Genomic DNA, 27862 nt, shown 5'->3' with positions numbered 1-27862 from the left:
GATGGCTATCTGGTGCCCAGGCTGGTGTGGTGGGGAAGGGGATGGCTATCTGGTGTCCAGGCTGGTGTGGTGGGGAAGGAGGTGCCTATCTGGTGTCCAGGCTGGTGTGGTGGAGAAGGAGGTGCCTATCTGGTGCCCAGACTGGTGTGGTGGGGAAGGAGGTGCCTATCTGGTGTCCAGGCTGGTGTGGTGGGGAAGGAGGTGCCTATCTGGTGCCCAGACTGGTGTGGTGGGGAAGGCTATCTGGTGCCCAGGCTGGTGTGGTGGGGGAAGGGGATGGCTATGCACACAGGACCACATCGCATCTCCTGTCAATCACATGCAATGTGGGCACTTTTTATAGGAAGAGGGCCCATGCTGTATGTAAGTCACCCTGGTGTACGGGATACTTATGGGAATATAGGTTTCTTCACTTTATTGTATTTCCTTTTACTAAATATTACTTATTAAAAAAAAAGGCATTGTTCGTGCACACAATAAAATGTACAAAACCAGTTTATTTTGTGTTTCTTGCTTTCAGAATGAGAATTGTAACCAACATAGTTGTGGTGTCGCTGCTGCTTACACAGAGAGAAGGCACAGGAGGTCCAGTCCTAGTTATCATTGCTACATTATCCGGGTGATGTACGTACGTGTAATTATAGCACAATGCAGCTGCCTCCACGTGTTAGGACCAGGCTACGTGGATACCAGTGGTGCTAGAACGCTCGGCGCGGCGCTCTGGTATGAAATCGCTCCAGAGGTGCTCCGAGTATTTATCACTTACTACAGTTACACTACTGATACGACATATTACAGAGCGCTCCTCTGGGCACACTCTGTTCTACTTCTTCATAGCATCACAGAAACCATTAATTATGCATTGGTATCTGAGGGCATATTAAAATAATAATAAAAAAACTTGGGAGCAATTTTTTTTTTAAACCTACTTGACAAAGGGCCTGATTCAGTAACATCTGCAGGTGATGAGTACCACAGTTTAACGATTATTGGGACACTGCGCATGTGCAGACAGATCCTACGCTCGCATCTCAGAAATACAAACACCTCTGACTGATTGACAGGCTGGGTAATGTCAGACTCACTGATAAACATCGCAACATATCGCTGCAATCGTCATCCATCACATCACAGTTTTAGCCATCGCAAATGCAGGCAGGGGGTGGCAAGCAGCGGTATGCAGGCAGGGGGTGGTACGCAGGCAGGGGGTGGTACGCAGGCTGGCAGCGGTATGCAGGCAGGGGGTGGCACGCAGGCTGGCAGCGGTATGCAGGCAGGGGGTGGTACGCAGGCAGGGGGTGGTACGCAGGCAGGGGGTGGCACGCAGGCTGGCAGCGGTATGCAGGCAGGGGGTGGCACGCAGGCTGGCAGCGGTATGCAGGCAGGAGGTGGCATCCAGGCTGGCAGCGGTATGCAGGCAGGAGGTGGCATCCAGGCTGGCAGCGGTATGCAGGCAGGAGGTGGCATCCAGGCTGGCAGCGGTATGCAGGCAGGAGGTGGCATCCAGGCTGGCAGCTATATACAGGGCCGTAGTATTGAAGCAGTCATTAATCGCATGTGAGGTGATCAGCAGATCCCAGCTGGTTGGTGATTCCGCTAAAACATCTTCAATAACAGAATTAAACACTTCCTTGACGTCAGAAGATCTCCTTACAATATAAGTGATAAGAAGCTCAGCGGAAAGCGTCCTTTTATACAGGGTAACTGGTAAATGATGCGGAGAACTATACATTAGCGTATTATTGTGTTCTGCAAATGCTGACAATGGAAAAAAATCTGAATATTGATGAATATATTTAATGCTGACACGGTAACGGCAATATGGCGGTGATAACAGCGCAGGAATCCGCTACCACGTGGTCTGAAATAGAGATCATTTCCTATACACCTACACATTGTATCTGGAAAATCCATTGTGGGACGAGAGACGATTACATGTAACACTGCGTGGGTGGAAGAGGTCCTGTGGTCATAAAGCAGCTCTCAGCACAAACCAGAGAACAATGGTGGGGATCCGTTTCTGGGGGACTGAGGGGGACTAGACAGGCAGTTTCTGTTCCTCAGATCACACAAGTTGGTGAGCTGTGCATTACTGACGGGCAGGGATGTACGACCTTTACACAGGCTGAAAGGTTTGCCACAGGAGAAGATGCCAAATGCCTGTATTCTGATAGGAGAGATTCTCCGCATCTCCAGCTGACGGGGATCCGGGGCAGTGACCAGCGGGGGCTCTAGCTCCTCTTAGACACCGTGATCCAGGCCTCTTCTTTTGGAGAAGTTACTAGCTCATATTTGCTCTCCATAACCTGACCTTTAACAGGCAGTAGCTGTAGCTTCTTCACAAGGACACAGAGAAGGACCATGGCCACCATGTAGGCAAACCTAGGGACAGAAGCATAAAGAAACATTGGATTTACCACAAGGAAAAACAACCATCACCTTTCATACAGTAGGGAAGAAAAAAAAAAAAACACAAATGCAATATACAGCAGCACTGCGGAGAACCAAGTCACTGCAGAGCATTGCCACAGGCCGCTAATTGTTTCCTCCTATTAGTTATACCAGACGGAGAGTACACAGCGTTCATGTTACAGCAATAACTGGGCAGCGCAGTTCCTTAGCTGAACGGGTGACAATAGGTTTGGTCTCTTGATGTCAGTAAAGTTTAGAAAGGAGGGTGGCACCTGACTGGAAGCAGCCACAAAATCAGGAGGTACAGTCCCGAAGGTGGCCAGGTGTATAAGGGCAAGTCATGTGACGTCAGCTCCGCCCCCGATCAGCCTGATCATTACATGGGGAGCGGCTGTTATCTGGGAGTGTCAGGGATAATGCAGGTGTGGCCAGGTGTATGAGGGGAAGTCATGTGATGTCAGCTCCGCCCCCGATCAGCCTGATTCTATCACAGCCGCTGAGTAAGTCCTGGGATACGCACAGACTGGGGAATCATTACATGGTGAGCGGCTGTTATCTGGGAGTGTCAGGTAATACGCAGGCGTGACCAGGTGTGTGAGGGGAAGTCATGTGACATCAGCTCCGCCCCCGATCAGCCTGATTCTATAACAGCCGCTGAGTAAGTCCTGGGCTACGCACAGACTGCACACACTGGTAGTGTTCCCTCTATGCTGTTTTAGCGGGGCGCTGCGCCCTGCCCGATTTTTACAGGGCAAAATGCGTCCTGCCCTGCTAGCAGCACCCCGCTTAAACAGCGTGGTGCCTGCCCTGGCTGTGTGCACGGGGAAGCGCAACGTCGCCTTAGACGGCGATTCCCAGCGCTTCCCCGGCAGCACGGTAACTTCGGCGAGGCCGGGCATGCCCCCTTTAGTGACGGTGGCGACGGGCCCGCCCCTTTTCATGACGTTGCGGCCCGGGCACGCCCCTTTTGTGACGTCGGCTGCCCGGGTCCTCCCACAACTGTGACGTTGGCGGGCCCGGTCCACCCCCCTTGAGCTGCCCCCGTGCGGCGGCGCCCTGCCCGCCCTCATTTCTAGAGGGAACACTACACTGGGGAATCATTTCTTGGTGAGCAAGTTACGAATGGATTTGCAGGGAACTGCCGATCCAGCTACTTTTCGCAGACAGGGCAGGATTTCACTCTGGCACTTAGCAGAGCAGCGATCAGATCTGAATCAGGCCCATTCAAAAACAGCATTTTGCTGATTAAAACTCAATGGCTAGCATTGTAGCCTCACATCACTAAGATTGTGGGTTCAGTTCCCACTAAGCCCTGTCTGTATGTAGTATATGCGCTATCTGTGTTTACATGTGTTTCCCCTGAGTACATCATTACCATCATGAGACGCTTGTAACAAGCACATGATGAGATTGCAGCAGGACCAGTGGGACAATCAGCCTCACCAGGGAAGGACAGTTGTACACACCACTACGGTATGGCCACACAAAGCCGCTGTCATACAGCTGGAAGCAGAGCTCGCACCAAACGCAACATTTCTGCAACGTCAAATAAAACGCAGAGCGGAGTTATCAGCCGTACCTGAGCTCGGGACACTCCTGGCTGCCCGAGAAACCCAACAGCGTCAGGTTCTGTTTGGCCGAATCCTCCTCAAATCTGTCCGGACTGAATCTGAATGAGGACATAAAACATTTCTTCATTTCAGTGGTTTAAAGCTTCTGGACCGAGCGTGTGTGCAAATATGCGGACAGTGGGCAAACACACATAGTAACAGGCAGCTGGAGCGCACCCGCGCAGGGCAGCTGGAGGGCGAAGGGATTGCACCCGCGCAGGCAGAGCAAGAGAAGCAAAAAGAAAGTTGTTAGATTGTTAAACGCTGCACAGGTAAAGATAAGAGAAAGCAATACAGTATAATGTGATCAGCACAGATGCATAAACAGGCACGATGACCACTAAATACACCAATTCAATGTTCATACTGGTTATATAGACAGTAATGGGTTAAAACAAAAACAATCTGAAATAGAGAACCCAAGACCTGCATTATGCTAAGCAGTGGTAGCGGGAGACGTACCTGTAGGCTGACGGCCAGGCCGCGCTATCCTGGAGAACTACACCAAGGGCGTACAGCACCAGCGTCTGCAATCGGGACACATTACATTATCCATTCGCACTCATTAGACCTTTGTAATATGCAGATTAAGCCTAATTTGTATTAGTGATGTAACTGGACACACTATGCAAATATCACTGTACAGATAATAATCCCAGCATACAGTAGTAAATATTACATGGAACACAACGCTCTCACCATCATATAACCACTAAGCTGACATCCCCGGGACAGGTCACTATTACAGGGTACACGGAACACAACGCTCTCACCATCACATAACCACTAAGCTGACATCCCCGGGACAGGTCACTATTACAGGGTACACAGAACACAACGCTCTCACCATCACATAACCACTAAGCTGACATCCCCGGGACAGGTCACTATTACAGGGTACACAGAACACAACGCTCTCACCATCATAGAACCACTAAGCAGTCATCCCCGGGACAGGTCACTATTACAGGGTACACAGAACACAACGCTCTCACCATCATATAACCACTAAGCTGACATCCCCGGGGCAGGTCACTATTACAGGGTACACAGAACACAACGCTCTCACCATCATAGAACCACTAAGCTGTCATCCCTGGGACAGGTCACTATTACAGGGTACACAGAACACAACGCTCTCACCATCATATAACCACTAAACTGACATCCCAGGGACAGGTCACTATTACAGGGTACACGGAACACAACCCTCTCAGCATCATATAACCACTAAGCGGACATACCCGGGACAGGTCACTATTACAGGGTACACAGAACACAACGCTCTCACCATCATATAACCACTAAACTGACATCCCCGGGGCAGGTCACTATTACAGGGTACACAGAACACAACCCTCTCACCATCATATAACCACTAAGCGGACATACCCGGGACAGGTCACTATTACAGGGTACACAGAACACAACCCTCTCACCATCATATAACCACTAAGCCAACATCCCCGGGACAGGTCACTATTACAGGGTACACAGAACACAACGCTCTCACCATCATATAACCACTAAGCGGACATACCCGGGACAGGTCACTATTACAGGGTACACAGAACACAACGCTCTCACCATCATATAACCACTAAACTGACATCCCAGGGACAGGTCACTATTACAGGGTACACAGAACACAACCCTCTCACCATCATATAACCACTAAGCGGACATACCCGGGACAGGTCACTATTACAGGGTACACAGAACACAACGCTCTCACCATCATATAACCACTAAACTGACATCCCAGGGACAGGTCACTATTACAGGGTACACAGAACACAACCCTCTCACCATCATATAACCACTAAGCGGACATACCCGGGACAGGTCACTATTACAGGGTACACAGAACACAACCCTCTCACCATCATATAACCACTAAGCGGACATACCCGGGACAGGTCACTATTACAGGGTACACGGAACACAACGCTCTCACCATCACATAACCACTAAGCCAACATCCCCGGGACAGGTCACTATTACAGGGTACACAGAACACAACGCTCTCACCATCATATAACCACTAAGCTGACATCCCCGGGACAGGTCACTATTACAGGGTACACGGAACACAACGCTCGCACCATCATATAACCACTAAGCTGACATCCCCGGGACAGGTCACTATTACAGGGTACACAGAACACAACGCTCTCACCATCATAGAACCACTAAGCAGTCATCCCCGGGACAGGTCACTATTACAGGGTACACAGAACACAACGCTCTCACCATCATATAACCACTAAGCTGTCATCCCCGGGGCAGGTCACTATTACAGGGTACACAGAACACAACCCTCTCAGCATCATATAACCACTAAGCTGTCATCCCCGGGACAGGTCACTATTACAGGGTACACGGAACACAACGCTCTCACCATCATATAACCACTAAGCTGACATCCCCGGGACAGGTCACTATTACAGGGTACACAGAACACAACGCTCTCACCATCATATAACCACTAAGCTGACATCCCCGGGACAGGTCACTATTACAGGGTACACGGAACACAACGCTCTCACCATCATATAACCACTAAGCTGTCATCCCCGGGACAGGTCACTATTACAGGGTACACGGAACACAACGCTCGCACCATCATATAACCACTAAGCTGACATCCCCGGGACAGGTCACTATTACAGGGTACACAGAACACAACGCTCTCACCATCATATAACCACTAAGCGGACATACCCGGGGCAGGTCACTATTACAGGGTACACGGAACACAATGCTCTCTTACCGTCATATAACGGCTACTGTACCTCTTTAGGGATGACGTGTTGGTCTATCCTCCCTTCCAGCTCCTGCAGGCGGGCAGCAATGGGGGTGAGGCTAGCCGTCCTGACTGTCTCGCACAGTATCTGTCGGCCATAGCTGTTGTAGAAGAGGACATGGGATAAGACATCCTAAAAAGCTGCCGCAATGGGGGCGGACAATAGGGATCTACCACCAACTAGAATCCATTGATCTAATATACTAATATAATAAACGTATCTGAGTGTAACAGAATGAATATTAGTAATTCATCACCGCAGGGACCCACCTGAGCTGCTCCAACTTCTCCATTGTGATCGGTCCTTTACCCAGGACTGTGGTCACCTCCTTGTGGAACTTCTCCTGGACACCTTCAGCCGTGGTTAGGAAGTAGATGGCCCAAGTGCACACTGGAAGAGAGGGAACGTTAGGAACCCTGGGGTCATTATGCCAGGTCTACCACCTCTGAGACTCATCAGGCTGCGGGCAGGTTATATCGAGGGGATCCGGTTAGGCTGCGCGGGAGGAGGGGATAGGCACTAAAGGGAAGGTTAGTGTCAGGCTGCGACAATGCACCAGTGCAGTCCAATGAGCATGACCCATGCAGTGTAACATAAAGCATAAATATGTAAGTAGCGATTAATTAAAAAGCAGGAAACGACTTCAGTAAAAATGTACATATAATTTTGCATTATAATAATATTCCTCTGATGGAATCATAGACCTAGATGACAAGCGCCCCCCTCACATAAACGGCGACCCCGACTCTCCACTACATCCACTATGGTATAACGGGCTACAACGCAATAACCTGGGCAGATGGCAGGCTGGGCATGCACTCAGACGGGACTCTGGGAGCTGGGTACATTCTGTGGCAGAGACTGGACAGAGGACACAGTGACGGAGAACCCCCCCACAGTACAGTATGTGCGGCCCTCACATCATACATCAGCTTTATCTGCCATTTACATAGATCAGGTCACAATCAGAAGCAGCTGTGCATTATCAGCACATACATTGCAGCAGGGAGTGATCGGCATCCTGACCGCCACATGCACAGGTGCTGCCTCCCTGTACTCGCGCTGTGCATGCGTGCCCCCTCCCGCCACTCTAGTAATAAGGAGCCATTAATGCACAATGAGTAGGAATCTGCACATGTATGGAAGCGTAAGTATGTGTGCATGCAGGCGCAGTACAGAAATGGCTGTTATAATGTGTAAGACCGTACCAGCTGCTCAGCGTTATAGCACCTTCTGGAGTAGCCATGTTTATGGGCGGGGCTAATCTGCTGCTCAACTAGGCCCAAATATGACTGCAGTGACTACATGTCTGTGCACAGTGTCCTACTGAAGAGAACCCACCAGCAACAATGTATCTCTGACCCAGGAGTGAGTCTCAGGTGTGGCGAGACGACGCTCCCACCACGAAACCTCACCGCGAGGCGACGCTCCCACCACGAAACCTCAAGGCGAGGCGGCGCTCCCACCACGAAACCTCACCGCGAGGCGGCGCTCCCACCACGAAACCTCACCGCGAGGCGACGCTCCCACCACGAAACCTCACCGCGAGGCGACGCTCCCACCACGAAACCTCAAGGCGAGGCGGCGCTCCCACCACGAAACCTCACGGCGAGGCGGCGCTCCCACCACGAAACCTCACCGCGAGGCGGCGCTCCCACCACGAAACCTCACGGCGAGGCGGCGCTCCCACCACGAAACCTCACGGCGAGGCGACGCTCCCACCACGAAACCTCACCGCGAGATGACGCTCCCACCACGAATCCTCAGGTACAACCATTGCTAGACCCTCTGCACCAGGAACATTCCTTACACCAGTGGTCAGGGAACTCGGTCCTCATTACCCCACAGTGCATGTTTTGCTGGTAACTTAGCAGGTGCACAGGTGTACTAATTACTCACAGACATATTTTATAAGGTCCGCAGGTGGAGTTAATCATTTCACTTGTGATTCTGTCAGGAGACCTGCAAAACATGCACTGCGTGGGGTAATGAGGACCGAGTTCCCTGACCACTGCCTTACACCAACTGTGGTTCCACACCATTGTCCTACAGCCCTATTAGCTCAGAGTAAGGCACCAAAAACCGTTCAATTCTAGGGCGAGAAGGAAACGTTACTGTGAAACGCCTGTCGGTTCTAAACCCATCCAGGATATAATAAGCAAATAAATAATATTTCCCTTGATCGTGTGTCTGTGAGCAATCCAGCCATATGGACGAAGCATTCGGGTGCCTAGATGAGATATAATGCGGTACTGATGCTGGACTCTCAGGCAGACAGACCATGCTTCATATGCAGAGTTAGTGGAGGGACGAACAGAAACCATTACCTGTGATCACCAGGTACACAGCATCCCAGACGCACAGTGACACACTACGGGAGAACAGAACAGAGGAAGCAGACAGCGATGACACTGCACAGGAGCAGAGAGACCAGGCGCTGACAGATGTGTAGCATAGGCGCCGTACAGAAATGGTCACGTGAGCAGCTGCATTACCATCAGCCATGTGTGCGGACGGCGCCCGCCTAATGTGAGCATCCTATGGTATGTAGAAAAGCATAGATAAACCAAACTTACATCATCCAACTGACCGTGTCACGGAGTAACAATCTATATCCTTCTACAACAAGCGAGAACCTAGAACGTTCATTTACATGCAATTCCTCCTTACTAATGAGGGGTGAGGACTTGGTGTCTAGGGATTCGGCATCTGGATGAACCCAAGGCTGAGCATACCCTCCCCCATATGCACATCCCCATGAGGCAGACTGTCCCCCCGAATGGATAAAGTAACTGTCAGAGCCGTAATCTAGTCTGTAACCGTACCCGCAAACCTCATTCGGTCTTTAGTATTGTATCCTCAGGTCCATCCCAAGTGTGTAGAAAAAGCTCTACCACCTCTGATGGGAGGCTATTCCACTTATCCACTACCCTTTCTGTGATGTCATTTATCCTCAAGTTACCCCCGAAACTCCCACCCCAGGGTCAGTGCATGTCCTTCGTGTTCTAATGTGGGGGACACTATGCCCCCTCCCTAATTAGGTTGGGCATATGCAAAGGGTGTGGTCACCTTAGTTCCTCCTTTTTTAAATTTAAACTGGAGGCTAAGGGAAGAAGCGTATTGTTGGAGGACGTTTCTTACACACACATCGTACATAGTACAATACACTTTACAACTATTTCAAATCAGCCGATTTATCAGACTTTATCATCAATACATTCAGGGGTTAAAGTGAGGGGGAACAGGGTGGAACTGAGTTCCACCACCTCTAATGGTGAGGTGGAACATTTTAACCTTCACTTTCACCCAGCACAGTAATTCTCACAGAAAATCATTCTAGAAACCCTACCAATGGCCCTGTCTCTGCTTAATGGGGGGAAGAGAGGGGGGGGGGGGGGTAATTAGGTGGCATAGAGAAATAAGTTCCCCCACTTCTGCATGACCACTTTATGCCCTGAATACATTAAACACAAACCTGGACCTGCAGTATTAAGGGTGGCTCCTTAACTTTCCCTACGCCCCCCAGATGGCCTCAGAGACAGATTTAATGGCAAGTGCCAGAAATATAAATAGGCCCAGATAGATGTGACGTCAGACAGTACAGATCTGATGAGAGATAGATCTACAGATCAACTCAGCTGAAGATAGATCTAATAGTGTGTATCCAGCTTAGAAGCTTAATTCAAAGTTACAAGCAAAGCAAAAAGTACACAAATAAACAAAACCATGCTACACTGCAGATGGGGCAGATGTAACATGTGCAGAGAGTGAGAATTGGGGGGTATTCAAAATGAATAAATGCTGTCCAACGTGTGAGTTACCTGAAAAATCAGCAAGTATCCAAATGTAATTCTCTGCACCTGTTACTTCTGCCCCACATGCAGCGCAGCATAGTTTTGCCCAGTTAAGTGCTTTTTATGCTTTGCTAATAGAAGTCAGTGTCGCAGTAACAGAAGGAAACTCACGGTTAGCCGTGATCACGCAGCCCGCCAAGGAGAAGATCATACTGTCTTCCAGGACCTGCGGAGAACACAGCGCCCGGGTTACATCAGTGCCAGCTGGCGTAATATAGTCTGTGAGCACCCCATGCTGGTCCCCAACTCACCTGCTTCTCACTCAGGTTCCCTTGCAGCAAGGAGTCCATGAACACGTGGCGGCCTGGATTCTTCCCCCTGCGCTCCTTGATGGCTTTCTTCAGCACGGTCTCCATCTCCATCAGAGCTTAAACCACAAAAGGGAAACTTCTGTCACTCCGACAAATGAACATGATTGCCGCGGACATAACGCAGTGCCGGTGTGTTATACTGACGCACATGCGATTGGGGAGGTCAGGAGGATCTTACATTAGCTACTAACAATATACTAACTGTATTTACGTTCTGTCCAGCAACAGGTGTATGATACGCGGGGGTGCACAGTTACTAGCGACGTTGTCAGCCTTGATATACGGATGCAGAATCTCCCATACAATTATATATGGAGGCTGAGGTACCTCTAACAGAACAAATATCCTATTGAATGTTTAATTTAGTCTTCACACAACAAAAGAATCACCCAGAGATCTACACCTCAAATTGTATTACACTAGGACTGGTAGTCATACACCCAGCCTCAGTACACCATGCAGCGCCTCATACATCCAGCCTCAGTACACCGTGATATACCTCATATATCCAGCCTCTATACACCATGCAGCGTGATATACCTCATACATCCAGCCTCAGTACACCATGCAGCGTGATATACCTCATACATCCAGCCTCAGTACACCGTGATATACCTCATACATCCAGCCTCAGTACACCGTGCAGCATGCGATACCTCATACATCCAGCCTCAGTACACCGTGCAGCATGATATACCTCATACATCCAGCCTCAGTACACCGTGCAGCGTGATATACCTCATACATCCAGCCTCAGTACACCGTGCAGCGTCTCATACATCCAGCCTCAGTACACCATGCAGTGAGATATACCTCATACATCCAGCCTCAGTACACCGTGCAGCGTAATATACCTCATACATCCAGCCTCAGTACACCATGCAGCGTAATATACCTCATACATCCAGCCTTAGTACACCGTGCAGCGTCTCATACATCCAGCCTCAGTACACCATGCAGCGTGATATACCTCATACATCCAGCCTCAGTACACCGTGCAGCGTAATATACCTCATACATCCAGCCTCAGTACACCATGCAGCGTAATATACCTCATACATCCAGCCTCAGTACACCGTGCAGCGTCTCATACATCCAGCCTCAGTACACCGTGCAGCGTGATATACCTCATACATCCAGCCTCAGTACACCATGCAGTGTGATATACCTCATACATCCAGCCTCAGTACACCATGCAGCGTGAGATAACTCATACATCCAGCCTCAGTACACCATGCAGCGTGATATACCTCATACATCCAGCCTCAGTACACCGTGCAGCGTAATATACCTCATACATCCAGCCTCAGTACACCGTGCAGCGTGATATACCTCATACATCCAGCCTCAGTACACCGTGCAGCGTGATATACCTCATACATCCAGCCTCAGTACACCATGCAGCGTTATATACCTCATACATCCAGCCTCAGTACACCATGCAGCGTGATATACCTCATACATCCAGCCTCAGTACACCATGCAGCGTGATATACCTCATACATCCAGCCTCAGTACACCGTGCAGTGTGATATACCTCATACATCCAGCCTCAGTACACCGTGCAGCGTAATATACTCATACACCCAGCCTCAGTACACCATGCAGCGTGATATACCTCATACACCCAGCCTCAGTACACCGTGCAGCATGATATACCTCATACATCCAGCCTCAGTACACCATGCAGTGTGAGACACCTCATACATCCAGCCTCACCCCACCTTGTACCCCCGCACCTGCTCAGCTATCTCATAACATACTCAGAACACTGACTCCGCCCCTAGCGTCGAAGACATGCTAGGTTATTACAAGAACATGCTGCCAACTTTTTATGGATTGATTTTAATAAAAAAAAAACACTCACCATTTTCATAGTGTTTTTTGCGGCTGGGGCTCCTCTCTATTGAGCCATCAAGGAAACCCTTCCCAATCTCAGACCAGATCTGAAACGACAAATCACCCCACCAGTAACATGTGCTGTGCTCCTCTGGTTACCACCACCATGTTCTCCCTACAGACAGACAATGCTGCCACCAACAGGCTGCACATGGTAATGCAAGGGAAAGGGAACGCTGGACCACAAGGGATTAAACGCTAACATTTGTATGGACTTATGAAGCCTCACACCTGCGAGTGCTTTCTAGCCAGAGAAACAGCACACCAGAACTAAGCATCCAGATGCCACTTCCACGTTATACACACACCACATCTGCATGAGCCACGCAACCCCCCACGTCCTAGCCGCATACCACGTTCCACATCTGCACAAGCCATGAAGGAAAAATATTCATACATGGTGACTGGTACACCTGCATGCTACAGTAGTCACTCTATTCACTAGAACAGGAGAGACTGAAGGACTAAAAACACAGGACTTCACTAGCCCATTCCTCCTGCTCAGTGGTCACAGCTGGGGAGTGACCAGGTGCGGCCTGCGCTAGATCACTAGCCCATTCTTTCTGCTCAGTGGTCACGGCTGGTGAGTGCGTATACAGTACACCCCTAGCCCATTCCTCCAGCTCAGTAGTCACGGGTGGCGAGTAGGTATGCTGCATATATCACTAGCCCATTCCTCCAGCTCAGTAGTCACGGGTGGCGAGTAGGTATGCTGCATACCACTAGCCCATTCTTCCAGCTCAGTAGTCATGGCTGGCGAGTGACCAGGTGCGGCCTGCGGTAAATCACTAGCCCATTGCTCCAGCTCAGTGGTCATGGCTGGCGAGTGCGTATGTAGTGCATCACTAACCCGTTCCTACCGCTCAGTAATCACTGCTGTCGAGTGACCAGGTGCTGCCTGCAGTACATCACTAGCCCATTGCTTCAGCTCAGTGGTCATGGCGTATGCTGTTTATCACTAGCCCGTTCCTCCCGCTCAGTGGTTATGGCTGACGAGTGACCAGATGAGGCCTGCGGTACATCACTAGCCCGTTCGTCCAGCTCAGTGGTCACAGCTGGGGAGTGACCAGGTGCAGCCTGCGGTACATCACTAGCCCATTTCTCAAACTCAGTGGTCATGGCTGGCGAGTGCGTATGTAGTGCATCACTAGCCCGTTCCTCCCGCTCAGTGGTCATAGCTAGTGAGTGCGTATGAAGTACATCACTAGCCCGTTCCTCCCGCTCAGTGGTCATGGCTGGTGAGTGCGGCCTGCAGTACATTACTAGCCCATTCCTCCCGCTCAGTGGTCATGGCTGGTGAGTGCGGCCTGCACTAGATCACTAGCCCATTGCTTCAGCTCAGTGGTCACAGCTGGGGAGTGACCAGGTGCGGCCTGCGGTACATCACTAGCCCATTCCTCCAGCTCAGTGGTCATGGTGTATGCAGTGCATAACTAGCCTGCTCCTCCCGCTCAGTGGTCATGGCGACGAGTGACCAGGTGCGGCCTGCGGGACATTACTAGCCCATTCCTCCCACTCAGTACTTACGGCTTCATGGTTCTTGCGGAATCGGACAACCTCCTGATCATCTTCGAAGCTGCTGCCCATTGCTGCTTGAGTGACAGACTTCATGGCAAAGCCAAGCATGTGCTGGCACAGGGGCACATGCTGAGACTGAGGGTACGAGCTCCACTTCGCCAGCAACTCCTCAGAAAGCTGCGGAAGACAATATGATCATCAGACTCATGGAGAGAACATTCCTGAAGCCTCTCACTACCCAGGTGGCTTAGTAAGATCTTCCCCATTATAGGTGGGGCAGATGTAACATGTGCAGAGAGTTAGATTTGGAAAGACTGCACACGTGTATCGCGTGTGATCCAGTCGGGGTATCTTATGTTGTTCATAAGCAAGGCACAGGACAGAACTCACCCGGCAGAGCATGGCGCGCTGCTAGAACAGCCTAGCGTGAAGACATAAGAACCGAACCCCCGCAGAGATGTAACCGCCATGATTAAACACTGCATACCTGTCTCTACACAATACTGGTGGGACACCAATCTTACAGTAACTTGCACCTTGGGTGTCTCTGAAGAAACGTCCCGTCTCGTGTCTGTCTAACCCAGGCATGTCCAAGCTATGGCCCTCCAGCTGTCGTGAAACTACAAGTCCCATCATGCCTTGCCACCGTTTAGCGATTAAGGAATGCTAAAACTATGGCAAGGCATGCTGGGATGTGTAGTTTTACAACCGCTGGGGGACACAGTTTAGACATGCCTGGTAGAATCCATTTACGGTGATAAGGAATAGTACTGATAACTCTTCGAACAGGTCATTGTTATAGAAAGAAATCTAAAGATTCACTCGAAATCCAGCAAACCTACAGACAAGTATGGTCGGAGAACCACGGGGAGTAACAACGGAACCTGGACCTAACAAAGGGGACAGGAGACCAATATGTACAGGGAGTAGGGGGAAGAAGCAGTCACCTCCTGCCCGATACAAGCTGCAGCTCTCAGCGCACGCACACGCCAGCCGTACCGCCCAGCAATCTCTGGCTGACCAATCTGTACAGGGAGTAGGGGGAAGAAGCAGTCACCTCCTGGCCGATACAAGCTGCAGCTCTCAGCGCACGCACACGCCAGCCGTACCGCCCAGCAATCTCTGGCTGACCAATCTGTAAAGGAAGTAGGGGGAAGAAGCAGTCACCTCCTGGCCGATACAAGCTGCAGCTCTCAGCGCACGCACACGCCAGCCGTACCGCCCAGCAATCTCTGGCTGACCAATCTGTACAGGGAGTAGGGGGAAGAAGCAGTCGCCTCCAGGCCGATACAAGCTGCAGCTCTCAGTGCACACCAGCCGTACCGCCCAGCAATCTCTGGCTGACCAATCTGTACAGGGAGTAGGGGGAAGAAGCAGTCACCTCCTGGCCGATACAAGCTGCAGCTCTCAGCGCACGCACACGCCAGCCGTACCGCACAGCAATCTCTGGCAGACCAATCTGTACAGGGAGCAGGGGGAAGAAGCAGTCACCTCCTGGCCGATACAAGCTGCAGCTCTCAGCGCACGCACACGCCAGCCATACCGCCCAGCAATCTCTGGCTGACCAATCTTTACAGGGAGTAGGGGGAAGAAGCAGTCCCCTCCTGGCCGATACAAGCTGCAGCTCTCAGTGCACGCACCAGCCGTACCGCCCAGCAATCTCTGGCTGACCAATCTGTACAGGAAGTAGGGGGAAGAAGCAGTCACCTCCTGGCCGATACAAGCTGCAGCTCTCAGCGCACGCACACGCCAGCCGTACCGCCCAGCAATCTCTGGCTGACCAATCTGTACAGGAAGTAGGGGGAAGCAGCAGTCACCTCCTGGCCGATACAAGCTGCAGCTCTCAGCGCACGCACACGCCAGCCGTACCGCCCAGCAATCTCTGGCTGATCAATCTGTACAGGGAGCAGGGGGAAGAAGCAGTCACCTCCTGGCCGATACAAGCTGCAGCTCTCAGCGCACGCACACGCCAGCCGTACCGCCCAGCAATCTCTGGCTGACCAATCTGTACAGGAAGTAGGGGAAAGAAGCAGTCACCTCCTGGCCAATACAAGCTGCAGCTCTCAGCGCACGCACATGCCAGCCGTACCGCCCAGCAATCTCTGGCTGACCAATCTGTACAGGGAGCAGGGGGAAGAAGCAGTCACCTCCTGGCCGATACAAGCTGCAGCTCTCAGCGCACGCACACGCCAGCCGTACCGCCCAGCAATCTCTGGCTGACCAATCTGTACAGGGAGCAGGGGGAAGAAGCAGTCACCTCCTGCCCGATACAAGCTGCAGCTCTCAGCGCACGCACACGCCAGCCGTACCGCCCAGCAATCTCTGGCTGACCAATCTGTACAGGGAGTAGGGGGAAGAAGCAGTCGCCTCCAGGCCGATACAAGCTGCAGCTCTCAGTGCACGCCAGCAGTACCGCCCAGCAATCTCTGGCTGACCAATCTGTACAGGGAGTAGGGGGAAGAAGCATTAACCTCCTGGCCGATACAAGCTGCAGCTCTCAGCACACGCACACGCCAGCCGTACCGCCCAGCAATCTCTGGCTGACCAATCTGTACAGGGAGCAGGGGGAAGAAGCAGTCACCTCCTGGCCGATACAAGCTGCAGCTCTCAGCGCACGCACACGCCAGCCGTACTGCCCAGCAATCTCTGGCTGACCAATCTGTACAGGGAGTAGGGGGAAGAAGCATTAACCTCCTGGCCGATACAAGCTGCAGCTCTCAGCACACGCACACGCCAGCCGTACCGCCCAGCAATCTCTGGCTGACCAATCTGTACAGGGAGCAGGGGGAAGAAGCAGTCACCTCCTGGCCGATACAAGCTGCAGCGCTCAGCGCACGCACACGCCAGCCGTACCGCCCAGCAATCTCTGGCTGACCAATCTGTACAGGAAGTAGGGGGAAGCAGCAGTCACCTCCTGGCCGATACAAGCTGCAGCTCTCAGCGCACGCACACGCCAGCCGTACCGCCCAGCAATCTCTGGCTGACCAATCTGTACAGGGAGCAGGGGGAAGAAGCAGTCACCTCCTGGCCGATACAAGCTGCAGCTCTCAGCGCACGCACACGCCAGCCGTACCGCCCAGCAATCTCTGGCTGACCAATCTGTACAGGAAGTAGGGGAAAGAAGCAGTCACCTCCTGGCCAATACAAGCTGCAGCTCTCAGCGCACGCACATGCCAGCCGTACCGCCCAGCAATCTCTGGCTGACCAATCTGTACAGGGAGTAGGGGGAAGAAGCAGTCGCCTCCAGGCCGATACAAGCTGCAGCTCTCAGTGCACACACACGCCAGCAGTACCGCCCAGCAATCTCTGGCTGACCAATCTGTACAGGGAGTAGGGGCAAGAAGCAGTCACCTCCTGGCCGATACAAGCTGCAGCTCTCAGCGCACGCACATGCCAGCAGTACCGCCCAGCAATCTCTGGCTGACCAATCTGTACAGGGAGTAGGGGGAAGAAGCATTAACCTCCTGGCCGATACAAGCTGCAGCTCTCAGCACACGCACACGCCAGCCGTACCGCCCAGCAATCTCTGGCTGACCAATCTGTACAGGGAGCAGGGGGAAGAAGCAGTCACCTCCTGGCCGATACAAGCTGCAGCTCTCAGCGCACGCACACGCCAGCCGTACCGCCCAGCAATCTCTGGCTTTTCAATCTGTACAGGGAGTAGGGGGAAGAAGCAGTAACCTCCTGGCCGATACAAGCTGCAGCACTCAGCGCACGCACACGCCAGCCGTACCGCCCAGCAATCTCTGGCTGACCAATCTGTACAGGGAGTAGGGGGAAGAAGCATTAACCTCCTGGCCGATACAAGCTGCAGCTCTCAGCGCACGCACATGCCAGCAGTACCGCCCAGCAATCTCTGGCTGACCAATCTGTACAGGAAGTAGGGGGAAGAAGCAGTCACCTCCTGGCCGATACAAGCTGCAGCTCTCAGCGCACGCACATGCCAGCAGTACCGCCCAGCAATCTCTGGCTGACCAATCTGTACAGGGAGTAGGGGGAAGAAGCATTAACCTCCTGGCCGATACAAGCTGCAGCTCTCAGCACACGCACACGCCAGCCGTACCGCCCAGCAATCTCTGGCTGACCAATCTGTGCAGGGAGCAGGGGGAAGAAGCAGTCACCTCCTGGCCGATACAAGCTGCAGCGCTCAGCGCACGCACACGCCAGCCGTACCGCCCAGCAATCTCTGGCTGACCAATCTGTACAGGAAGTAGGGGGAAGCAGCAGTCACCTCCTGGCCGATACAAGCTGCAGCTCTCAGCGCACGCACACGCCAGCCGTACCGCCCAGCAATCTCTGGCTGACCAATCTGTACAGGGAGCAGGGGGAAGAAGCAGTCACCTCCTGGCCGATACAAGCTGCAGCTCTCAGTGCACGCCAGCCGTACCGCCCAGCAATCTCTGGCTGACCAATCTGTACAGGGAGTAGGGGGAAGAAGCAGTCACCTCCTGGCCGATACAAGCTGCAGCTCTCAGCGCACGCACACGCCAGCCGTACCGCCCAGCAATCTCTGGCTGACCAATCTGTACAGGAAGTAGGGGAAAGAAGCAGTCACCTCCTGGCCAATACAAGCTGCAGCTCTCAGCGCACGCACATGCCAGCCGTACCGCCCAGCAATCTCTGGCTGACCAATCTGTACAGGGAGTAGGGGCAAGAAGCAGTCACCTCCTGCCCGATACAAGCTGCAGCTCTCAGTGCACGCCAGCCGTACCGCCCAGCAATCTCTGGCTGACCAATCTGTACAGGGAGTAGGGGGAAGAAGCAGTCGCCTCCAGGCCGATACAAGCTGCAGCTCTCAGTGCACGCCAGCAGTACCGCCCAGCAATCTCTGGCTGACCAATCTGTACAGGGAGTAGGGGGAAGAAGCATTAACCTCCTGGCCGATACAAGCTGCAGCTCTCAGCACACGCACACGCCAGCCGTACCGCCCAGCAATCTCTGGCTGACCAATCTGTACAGGGAGCAGGGGGAAGAAGCAGTCACCTCCTGGCCGATACAAGCTGCAGCTCTCAGCGCACGCACATGCCAGCAGTACCGCCCAGCAATCTCTGGCTGACCAATCTGTACAGGGAGTAGGGGGAAGAAGCATTAACCTCCTGGCCGATACAAGCTGCAGCTCTCAGCACACGCACACGCCAGCCGTACCGCCCAGCAATCTCTGGCTGACCAATCTGTACAGGGAGCAGGGGGAAGAAGCAGTCACCTCCTGGCCGATACAAGCTGCAGCTCTCAGCGCACGCACACGCCAGCCGTACCGCCCAGCAATCTCTGGCTTTTCAATCTGTACAGGGAGTAGGGGGAAGAAGCAGTAACCTCCTGGCCGATACAAGCTGCAGCACTCAGCGCACGCACACGCCAGCCGTACCGCCCAGCAATCTCTGGCTGACCAATCTGTACAGGGAGTAGGGGGAAGAAGCATTAACCTCCTGGCCGATACAAGCTGCAGCTCTCAGCGCACGCACATGCCAGCAGTACCGCCCAGCAATCTCTGGCTGACCAATCTGTACAGGAAGTAGGGGGAAGAAGCAGTCACCTCCTGGCCGATACAAGCTGCAGCTCTCAGCGCACGCACATGCCAGCAGTACCGCCCAGCAATCTCTGGCTGACCAATCTGTACAGGGAGTAGGGGGAAGAAGCAGTAACCTCCTGGCCGATACAAGCTGCAGCTCTCAGCGCACGCACATGCCAGCAGTACCGCCCAGCAATCTCTGGCTGACCAATCTGTACAGGGAGTAGGGGGAAGAAGCATTAACCTCCTGGCCGATACAAGCTGCAGCTCTCAGCGCACGCACACGCCAGCCGTACCGCCCAGCAATCTCTGGCTTTTCAATCTGTACAGGGAGTAGGGAGAAGAAGCAGTCACCTCCTGGCCGATACAAGCTGCAGCTCTCAGCGCACGCACACGCCAGCCGTACCGCCCAGCAATCTCTGGCATTTCAATCTGTACAGGGAGTAGGGGGAAGAAGCAGTAACCTCCTGGCCGATACAAGCTGCAGCACTCAGCGCACGCACACGCCAGCCGTACCGCCCAGCAATCTCTGGCTGACCAATCTGTACAGGAAGTAGGGGGAAGAAGCAGTCACCTCCTGGCCGATACAAGCTGCAGCTCTCAGCGCACGCACATGCCAGCAGTACCGCCCAGCAATCTCTGGCTGACCAATCTTTACAGGGAGTAGGGGGAAGAAGCAGTCACCTCCTGCCCGATACAAGCTGCAGCTCTCAGTGCACGCCAGCCGTACCGCCCAGCAATCTCTGGCTGACCAATCTGTACAGGGAGTAGGGGAAAGAAGCAGTCACCTCCTGGCCAATACAAGCTGCAGCTCTCAGCGCACGCACATGCCAGCCGTACCGCCCAGCAATCTCTGGCTGACCAATCTGTACAGGGAGTAGGGGGAAGAAGCAGTCACCTCCTGGCCGATACAAGCTGCAGCTCAGGCAACGCACACGCCAGCCGTACCGCCCAGCAATCTCTGGCTGACCAATCTGTACAGGGAGTAGGGGGAAGAAGCATTAACCTCCTGGCCGATACAAGCTGCAGCTCTCAGCGCACGCCAGCCGTACCGCCCAGCAATCTCTGGCTGACCAATCTGTACAGGGAGTAGGGGGAAGAAGCAGTAACCTCCTGGCCGATACAAGCTGCAGCTCTCAGCGCACGCACACGCCAGCCGTACCGCCCAGCAATCTCTGGCAGACCAATCTGTACAGGGAGTAGGGGGAAGAAGCAGTCACCTCCTGCCCGACACAAGCTGCAGCTCTCAGCGGACACCAGCCGTACCGCCCAGCAATCTCTGGCTGACCAATCTGTACAGGGAGTAGGGGGAAGAAGCATTAACCTCCTGGCCGATACAAGCTGCAGCTCTCAGCGCACGCACACGCCAGCCGTACCGCCCAGCAATCTCTGGCTTTTCAATCTGTACAGGGAGTAGGGAGAAGAAGCAGTCACCTCCTGGCCGATACAAGCTGCAGCTCTCAGCGCACGCACACGCCAGCCGTACCGCCCAGCAATCTCTGGCATTTCAATCTGTACAGGGAGTAGGGGGAAGAAGCAGTAACCTCCTGGCCGATACAAGCTGCAGCACTCAGCGCACGCACACGCCAGCCGTACCGCCCAGCAATCTCTGGCTGACCAATCTGTACAGGAAGTAGGGGGAAGAAGCAGTCACCTCCTGGCCGATACAAGCTGCAGCTCTCAGCGCACGCACATGCCAGCAGTACCGCCCAGCAATCTCTGGCTGACCAATCTTTACAGGGAGTAGGGGGAAGAAGCAGTCACCTCCTGCCCGATACAAGCTGCAGCTCTCAGTGCACGCCAGCCGTACCGCCCAGCAATCTCTGGCTGACCAATCTGTACAGGGAGTAGGGGAAAGAAGCAGTCACCTCCTGGCCAATACAAGCTGCAGCTCTCAGCGCACGCACATGCCAGCCGTACCGCCCAGCAATCTCTGGCTGACCAATCTGTACAGGGAGTAGGGGGAAGAAGCAGTCACCTCCTGGCCGATACAAGCTGCAGCTCAGGCAACGCACACGCCAGCCGTACCGCCCAGCAATCTCTGGCTGACCAATCTGTACAGGGAGTAGGGGGAAGAAGCATTAACCTCCTGGCCGATACAAGCTGCAGCTCTCAGCGCACGCCAGCCGTACCGCCCAGCAATCTCTGGCTGACCAATCTGTACAGGGAGTAGGGGGAAGAAGCAGTAACCTCCTGGCCGATACAAGCTGCAGCTCTCAGCGCACGCACACGCCAGCCGTACCGCCCAGCAATCTCTGGCAGACCAATCTGTACAGGGAGTAGGGGGAAGAAGCAGTCACCTCCTGCCCGACACAAGCTGCAGCTCTCAGCGGACACCAGCCGTACCGCCCAGCAATCTCTGGCTGACCAATCTGTACAGGGAGTAGGGGGAAGAAGCAGTCACCTCCTGGCCGATACAAGCTGCAGCTCTCAGCGCACGCACACGCCAGCAGTACCGCCCAGCAATCTCTGGCTGACCAATCTTTACAGGGAGTAGGGGGAAGAAGCAGTCACCTCCTGCCCGATACAAGCTGCAGCTCTCAGTGCACGCCAGCCGTACCGCCCAGCAATCTCTGGCTGACCAATCTGTACAGGGAGTAGGGGAAAGAAGCAGTCACCTCCTGGCCAATACAAGCTGCAGCTCTCAGCGCACGCACATGCCAGCCGTACCGCCCAGCAATCTCTGGCTGACCAATCTGTACAGGGAGTAGGGGGAAGAAGCAGTCACCTCCTGGCCGATACAAGCTGCAGCTCAGGCAACGCACACGCCAGCCGTACCGCCCAGCAATCTCTGGCTGACCAATCTGTACAGGGAGTAGGGGGAAGAAGCATTAACCTCCTGGCCGATACAAGCTGCAGCTCTCAGCGCACGCCAGCCGTACCGCCCAGCAATCTCTGGCTGACCAATCTGTACAGGGAGTAGGGGGAAGAAGCAGTAACCTCCTGGCCGATACAAGCTGCAGCTCTCAGCGCACGCACACGCCAGCCGTACCGCCCAGCAATCTCTGGCTGACCAATCTGTACAGGGAGTAGGGGGAAGAAGCAGTCACCTCCTGCCTGATACCAGCTGCAGCTCTCAGCGCACACACATGCCAGCAGTACCGCCCAGCAATCTCTGGCTGACCAATCTGTACAGGGAGTAGGGGGAAGAAGCAGTCACCTCCTGCCCGATACAAGCTGCAGCTCTCAGGCAACGCACACGCCAGCCGTACCGCCCAGCAATCTCTGGCTGACCAATCTGTACAGGGAGTAGGGGGAAGAAGCAGTCACCTCCTGCCCGACACAAGCTGCAGCTCTCAGCGCACGCACACGCCAGCCGTACCGCCCAGCAATCTCTGGCTGACAAATAGGACTTTAAGCTGAGTACCTTTACTATGATGCTGAAGTTGCTTTGCAGAGACTTATTGATGGCGTGTTCATACAGCTTCTTCTGAGCATGACTCTCTGACACTTCGCCAATAACTCCCGACTGGTATCCCAAGAGAGATTTCAGCATCATCTGAAAGGGGTCCGCTATGGGAGGAGAGGAAGGACACAACAACTGAATATTGCATGTGCTGAAGCTTCAAATCTAACAGCTGTTCCATGGGTTCCCCACTCATCTTCATAACTAGTAATCCACACAATGGGGGTTATTCTAGTTCACTCGCAAAGGCACAATCACTCTCTAATGGACAAAACCATGTGCACTGCAGGTGGGGCAGATGTAACAGTGCAGAAAGGTAGATTTGGGTGGGGTTTGTACTTCAAACTGATATCTGTATTGCAGTGTAAAAATAAAGCGGACAGTATTTACACTGCACAGAAACAGTAAAACACCCAAATATAACTCTCTCTGCACATGTTACATCTGCCCCACCTGCAGTGCACATGGTTTTGTACATAAGAAAGTGATTGTGCCTGAACTAGAATAACCCCCAATGCGTGTAAGTCAGGCGTATGAGAAATAGGAGCATACTTCCACAACGCAGACCTGCATTGTTTGTGACTATACCAGAGCATAAGAGAAGGTGGATTCCCACTTGTCTATATAACACGCCTCACTGATAATTACCTACACGACAACGGCCAATCACTCCACAGCTGCGCCTCTGGGGTGGTAACTGTAGGCTCTGTATTACCCGCATTTGCACGCGCCAATTTTCTATGTATGTGCTGTGTGAAGTCGGCAATACGTTCGGCTTAGCATCCACCACATTATGACTTGGGTGACCAGGATGATGACCCAATGGCTGGATCAGTGAGTAAGATATCAATGATTGGCTAGTCTAATTACATGTCCGGTCAGGAAGATAGGACCTCACACATCACTTAGTATGTGACATGCAGGAATATCACCATGGCGACAGTGCGTGTTATACTGGCTATGGTAGCTATAGTTCTATCACATAGGCAGTGACAGATCCCAGTCCTTGCTTGTAACCAGGTGTTCTTAAAAATGATGGAATATAATATAATATAGTATAATAATGTCCAAAAAGTCACTGGGCTAAAGGTCTGTGGCTGGGAGCAATAGCTGTGGGCTGGGTGTTGGGGATGATGTTCAGCGTAAATGGCTGCAGCTAATTTAGGGATGACAGTGTCCCACGGAGAAGGGTGCTCACTGCAGGTAGACTTAGAGCCATAATCCCTTGGGTCTGGGTTAGATGTGGTATCTGCACCTCAGATATAAGGACATGAGTCCAGTGATAAGGGGGTACATACTGGTAGTAGCTTACAGTGTGGTGCCGATGATTCAGCATGTACTCCTTGCTGGAAATGGTCCGTGCAATGAGGGTGAGGGGGCAGGAGGGAAAGGGTAAATGAAGATGGCCGGAGACTAGTGCTTAAGTAAAAGCACAGTTCTATTAGCACTGGTTCAAATGACAGAATAGCAGGATTCACTGGCTAGAATACAGCTAGCAATGTGTGGGGAGGGTGGTAGTCCCAAACGCGTTTCCCCCTCCTTCTCATGTTATATACCTAGCAGTTATCAAAGCTGCATGACCACCCATAGCTAAGGGCTTCTACGCCCTCCATAGGCTGCAGGGGGCCCAGGGCCCATGTGTCTCAGAGCTCTGGACAGAACCCGTATAGCTGGTAATGCTAGAACCCTCACATACTCCGGAATATACTCACATGTTCTGTTGGGGTTGATGTGCTGCCGTAACAGATCCAAAGACCCCAGGCTGACGACAAGTCGCCGACCAAACCAGAAGGAAGCAACAGGCCCAAACTTCTCATGTAAGTTCACCAGGAACTCGTGCAGACTCCCACTGTTCACAATGTCCTGGAGGTTGCCATCCCTGGGAGGAAGAGGCAAGAAGGGAGCGGTGGTAAAACACAATGTGTCCCCAGGAAAGGTCAGACATGAGATATATTGGAAGCTGTACCAGTTTCCCTAAATAAATCACCTTCCCACATAATACAGGATAATGAGAAGTGAGGGGAGGAATCCTACCCAGGTCCTGATCAGGGTGGAACCCAGGGAGGAGCCAGGAGGTGGGGCAGTGTAAACAGCTCATTTACACCAATAGGGGAACCCAAGTATGGAGGTTGGGCGGGTATGGCGGGGTGCGCAGGCAGCAGAGAAGCTGGGGAGGAGGTGAATGGGTGCATGTACAGTATGTGGCATCCATTCACCTCACAGACGGGGCCTAGGGGGTGCACGGAGGCGGGGGCAGCCCAGTAGTTTACCTTGGTGCTGGGCTTGCCCTCTGCATGGCAACTGGCAGTCCCAGTGCTTGGAGATGGGTCGGCACTGCAGTGTAAACTGTACAAATCCTGAATCCGACCCGGATTGGAACAGTGTTCCAGATACCGAGTCGGATCCGAGATTTTGGTGTAAAAGGTGTATTATAGTTTGTGCGAAAACCCACTCTGCCTCCCAAATCTCTGATCATAATCATCATTAACATCAGATAACTCACTTCTCCTCCGTAGGGGCAAGCCCGGGAATCCCACACGCCTGCCTGGAAGACTAAAAGGGTATGAAAAAAATACAAATAAAAAATGGTAGGTGTTAGAATGCATGCAAAATACAATGACATTTACTGAAACAGAAAACCACATCGCCGTTAAGGAAACTGCGGTAATATGGAAGGGAGGAACTTTGGCAGCAAAGATTTAATTAAATCAGTGCAAACATGAGCAAATAAACGTCAGCATTTACCCTGCACGGACACGGTAATGAGCGGAGGCAACGCACTCAGCTCTGGAAATGCTGTTTCCGACATCAGACTTATTCACAATAGTCAGACTTTCTTATGTATCTTCCCAGCCCAATAGAGAACGTATGGTATTATTTCTGCAACTCCAGCCAAATGTGGATGCGAGTACTGAACTCTGAGTCATAGTAACTTAATGCCATAATTAGCGGGAGCCTTTTAGTTCACGGAATGCTCCTTATCTGAATAATTACAGCTAAATTAATCATTAATACAAATTAAAAGAGTGCAAATAATACATAATAGGCTGAAATATCTGCCCAAACTTAAATAAAATAAAGGCAGTATCTACTGTACACCAAGTAATAGGAATATTCCTTTAGCATGATGCTTAGAATGGGAAGTGTCAGGGCAGGCAGCGCAGACACCGCGCCACCAGCCGGCAGGGGCGCCGCACCACCAGCCGGCACGCGTCACGGACGCCGCGCCACCAGCCGGCACGGACGCCGCGCCACCAGCCGGCACGGACGCCGCGCCACCAGCCGGCACGGACGCCGCGCCACCAGCCGGCACGGACGCCGCGCCACCAGCCGACACGGACGCCGCGCCACCAGCCGGCACGGACGCCGCGCCACCAGCCGGCACGGACGCCCCGTCACCAGCCGGCACGGACGCCCCGTCACCAGCCGGCACGGACGCCCCGTCACCAGCCGGCACGGACGCCCCGTCACCAGCCGGCACGCGGCACGGACGCCGCGTCACCAGCCGGCAGGCGGCAGGGACGCCGCGCCACCAGCCGGCAGGGACGCCGCGCCACCAGCCGGCAGGCGGCACGGACGCTGCGTCACCAGCCGGCAGGAGGCACGGACGCCGCGTCACCAGCCGGCAGGAGGCACGGACGCCGCGTCACCAGCCGGCAGGAGGCACGGACGCCGCGTCACCAGCCGGCAGGCGGCAGGGACGCCGCGCCACCAGCCGGCAGGGACGCCGCGCCACCAGCCGGCAGGCGGCACGGACGCCGCGTCACCAGCCGGCAGGAGGCACGGACGCCGCGTCACCAGCCGGCAGGAGGCACGGACGCCGCGTCACCAGCCGGCAGGAGGCACGGACGCCGCGTCACCAGCCGGCAGGAGGCACGGACGCCGCGTCACCAGCCGGCAGGAGGCACGGACGCCGCGTCACCAGCCGGCAGGAGGCACGGACGCCGCGTCACCAGCCGGCAGGGACGCCGCGTCAACAGCCGGCAGGGACGCCGCGTCAACAGCCGGCAGGTGGCACGGACGCCGCGTCACCAGCCGGCACGGACGCCGCGTCACCAGCCGTCACGGACGCTGCGTCACCAGCCGGCAGGCGGCACGGACGCCGCGTCGTCCACCATAGGTGAAACAGCATACAATACACAGCACTACCTACATACAATATAATGACTGGTATTACAGCTCCTTCTGCAGGAACAGACCCCTGAGTGACCCCAGCCCCATTACCGGGTACAGGTACAGCACCGCTCCCACCAGCAGCAGCAGGAAGGTGATGGCGAATATAGCGAAGTCCAGCATCCCGGCGACTGCAGGGGAGGACCGGTACAGTGGTACACCTGGTGTGGGGGACAGCAGGACAGGGAATAGCCGGCGCACAGACCCTATGGGAACCAGCCCCGTCTCAGCTCTCTCAGGCAGCCCGCAGCTCGGTCATCGGTACCGCCCCCTGCCACAGACGCGGCAAGTCAATCTGTCTGACAACCCGGAAGTGGCTGCGTGCTGGTACACACTGCACAGCTGTGAGGCGGAATGGGCGGG

The 27862-nt window shown here is 53.6% G+C and overlaps 1 protein-coding gene across 1 annotated transcript; it reads right to left on the bottom strand.

Moving 5' to 3' along the window:
* Positions 1 to 479: 479 nt before the first annotated feature.
* CYP20A1 (cytochrome P450 family 20 subfamily A member 1) lies at positions 480 to 27862 on the bottom strand. The gene is made up of 13 exons (XM_083154175.1): positions 27551 to 27862; positions 25830 to 25879; positions 25039 to 25205; positions 23288 to 23433; positions 14421 to 14588; positions 12862 to 12940; positions 10935 to 11050; positions 10795 to 10849; positions 7099 to 7219; positions 6818 to 6929; positions 4485 to 4549; positions 3992 to 4081; positions 480 to 2382 (listed from the first exon to the last, which is right to left on the bottom strand). Exons 1-13 carry the CDS (start codon positions 27620 to 27622, stop codon positions 2232 to 2234), a joined length of 1392 nt encoding a protein of 463 aa, XP_083010301.1. The 5' UTR covers positions 27623 to 27862; the 3' UTR covers positions 480 to 2231.

The sequence above is a fragment of the Crinia signifera genome, chromosome 7 (assembly GCF_055691185.1).
Source record: "Crinia signifera chromosome 7, ASM5569118v1, whole genome shotgun sequence".
Classification (NCBI taxonomy): domain Eukaryota; kingdom Metazoa; phylum Chordata; class Amphibia; order Anura; family Myobatrachidae; genus Crinia; species Crinia signifera.
The sequence above is the reverse complement of the archived record's forward strand: the minus strand, read 5'-3'. Positions and strand labels throughout refer to the sequence as shown.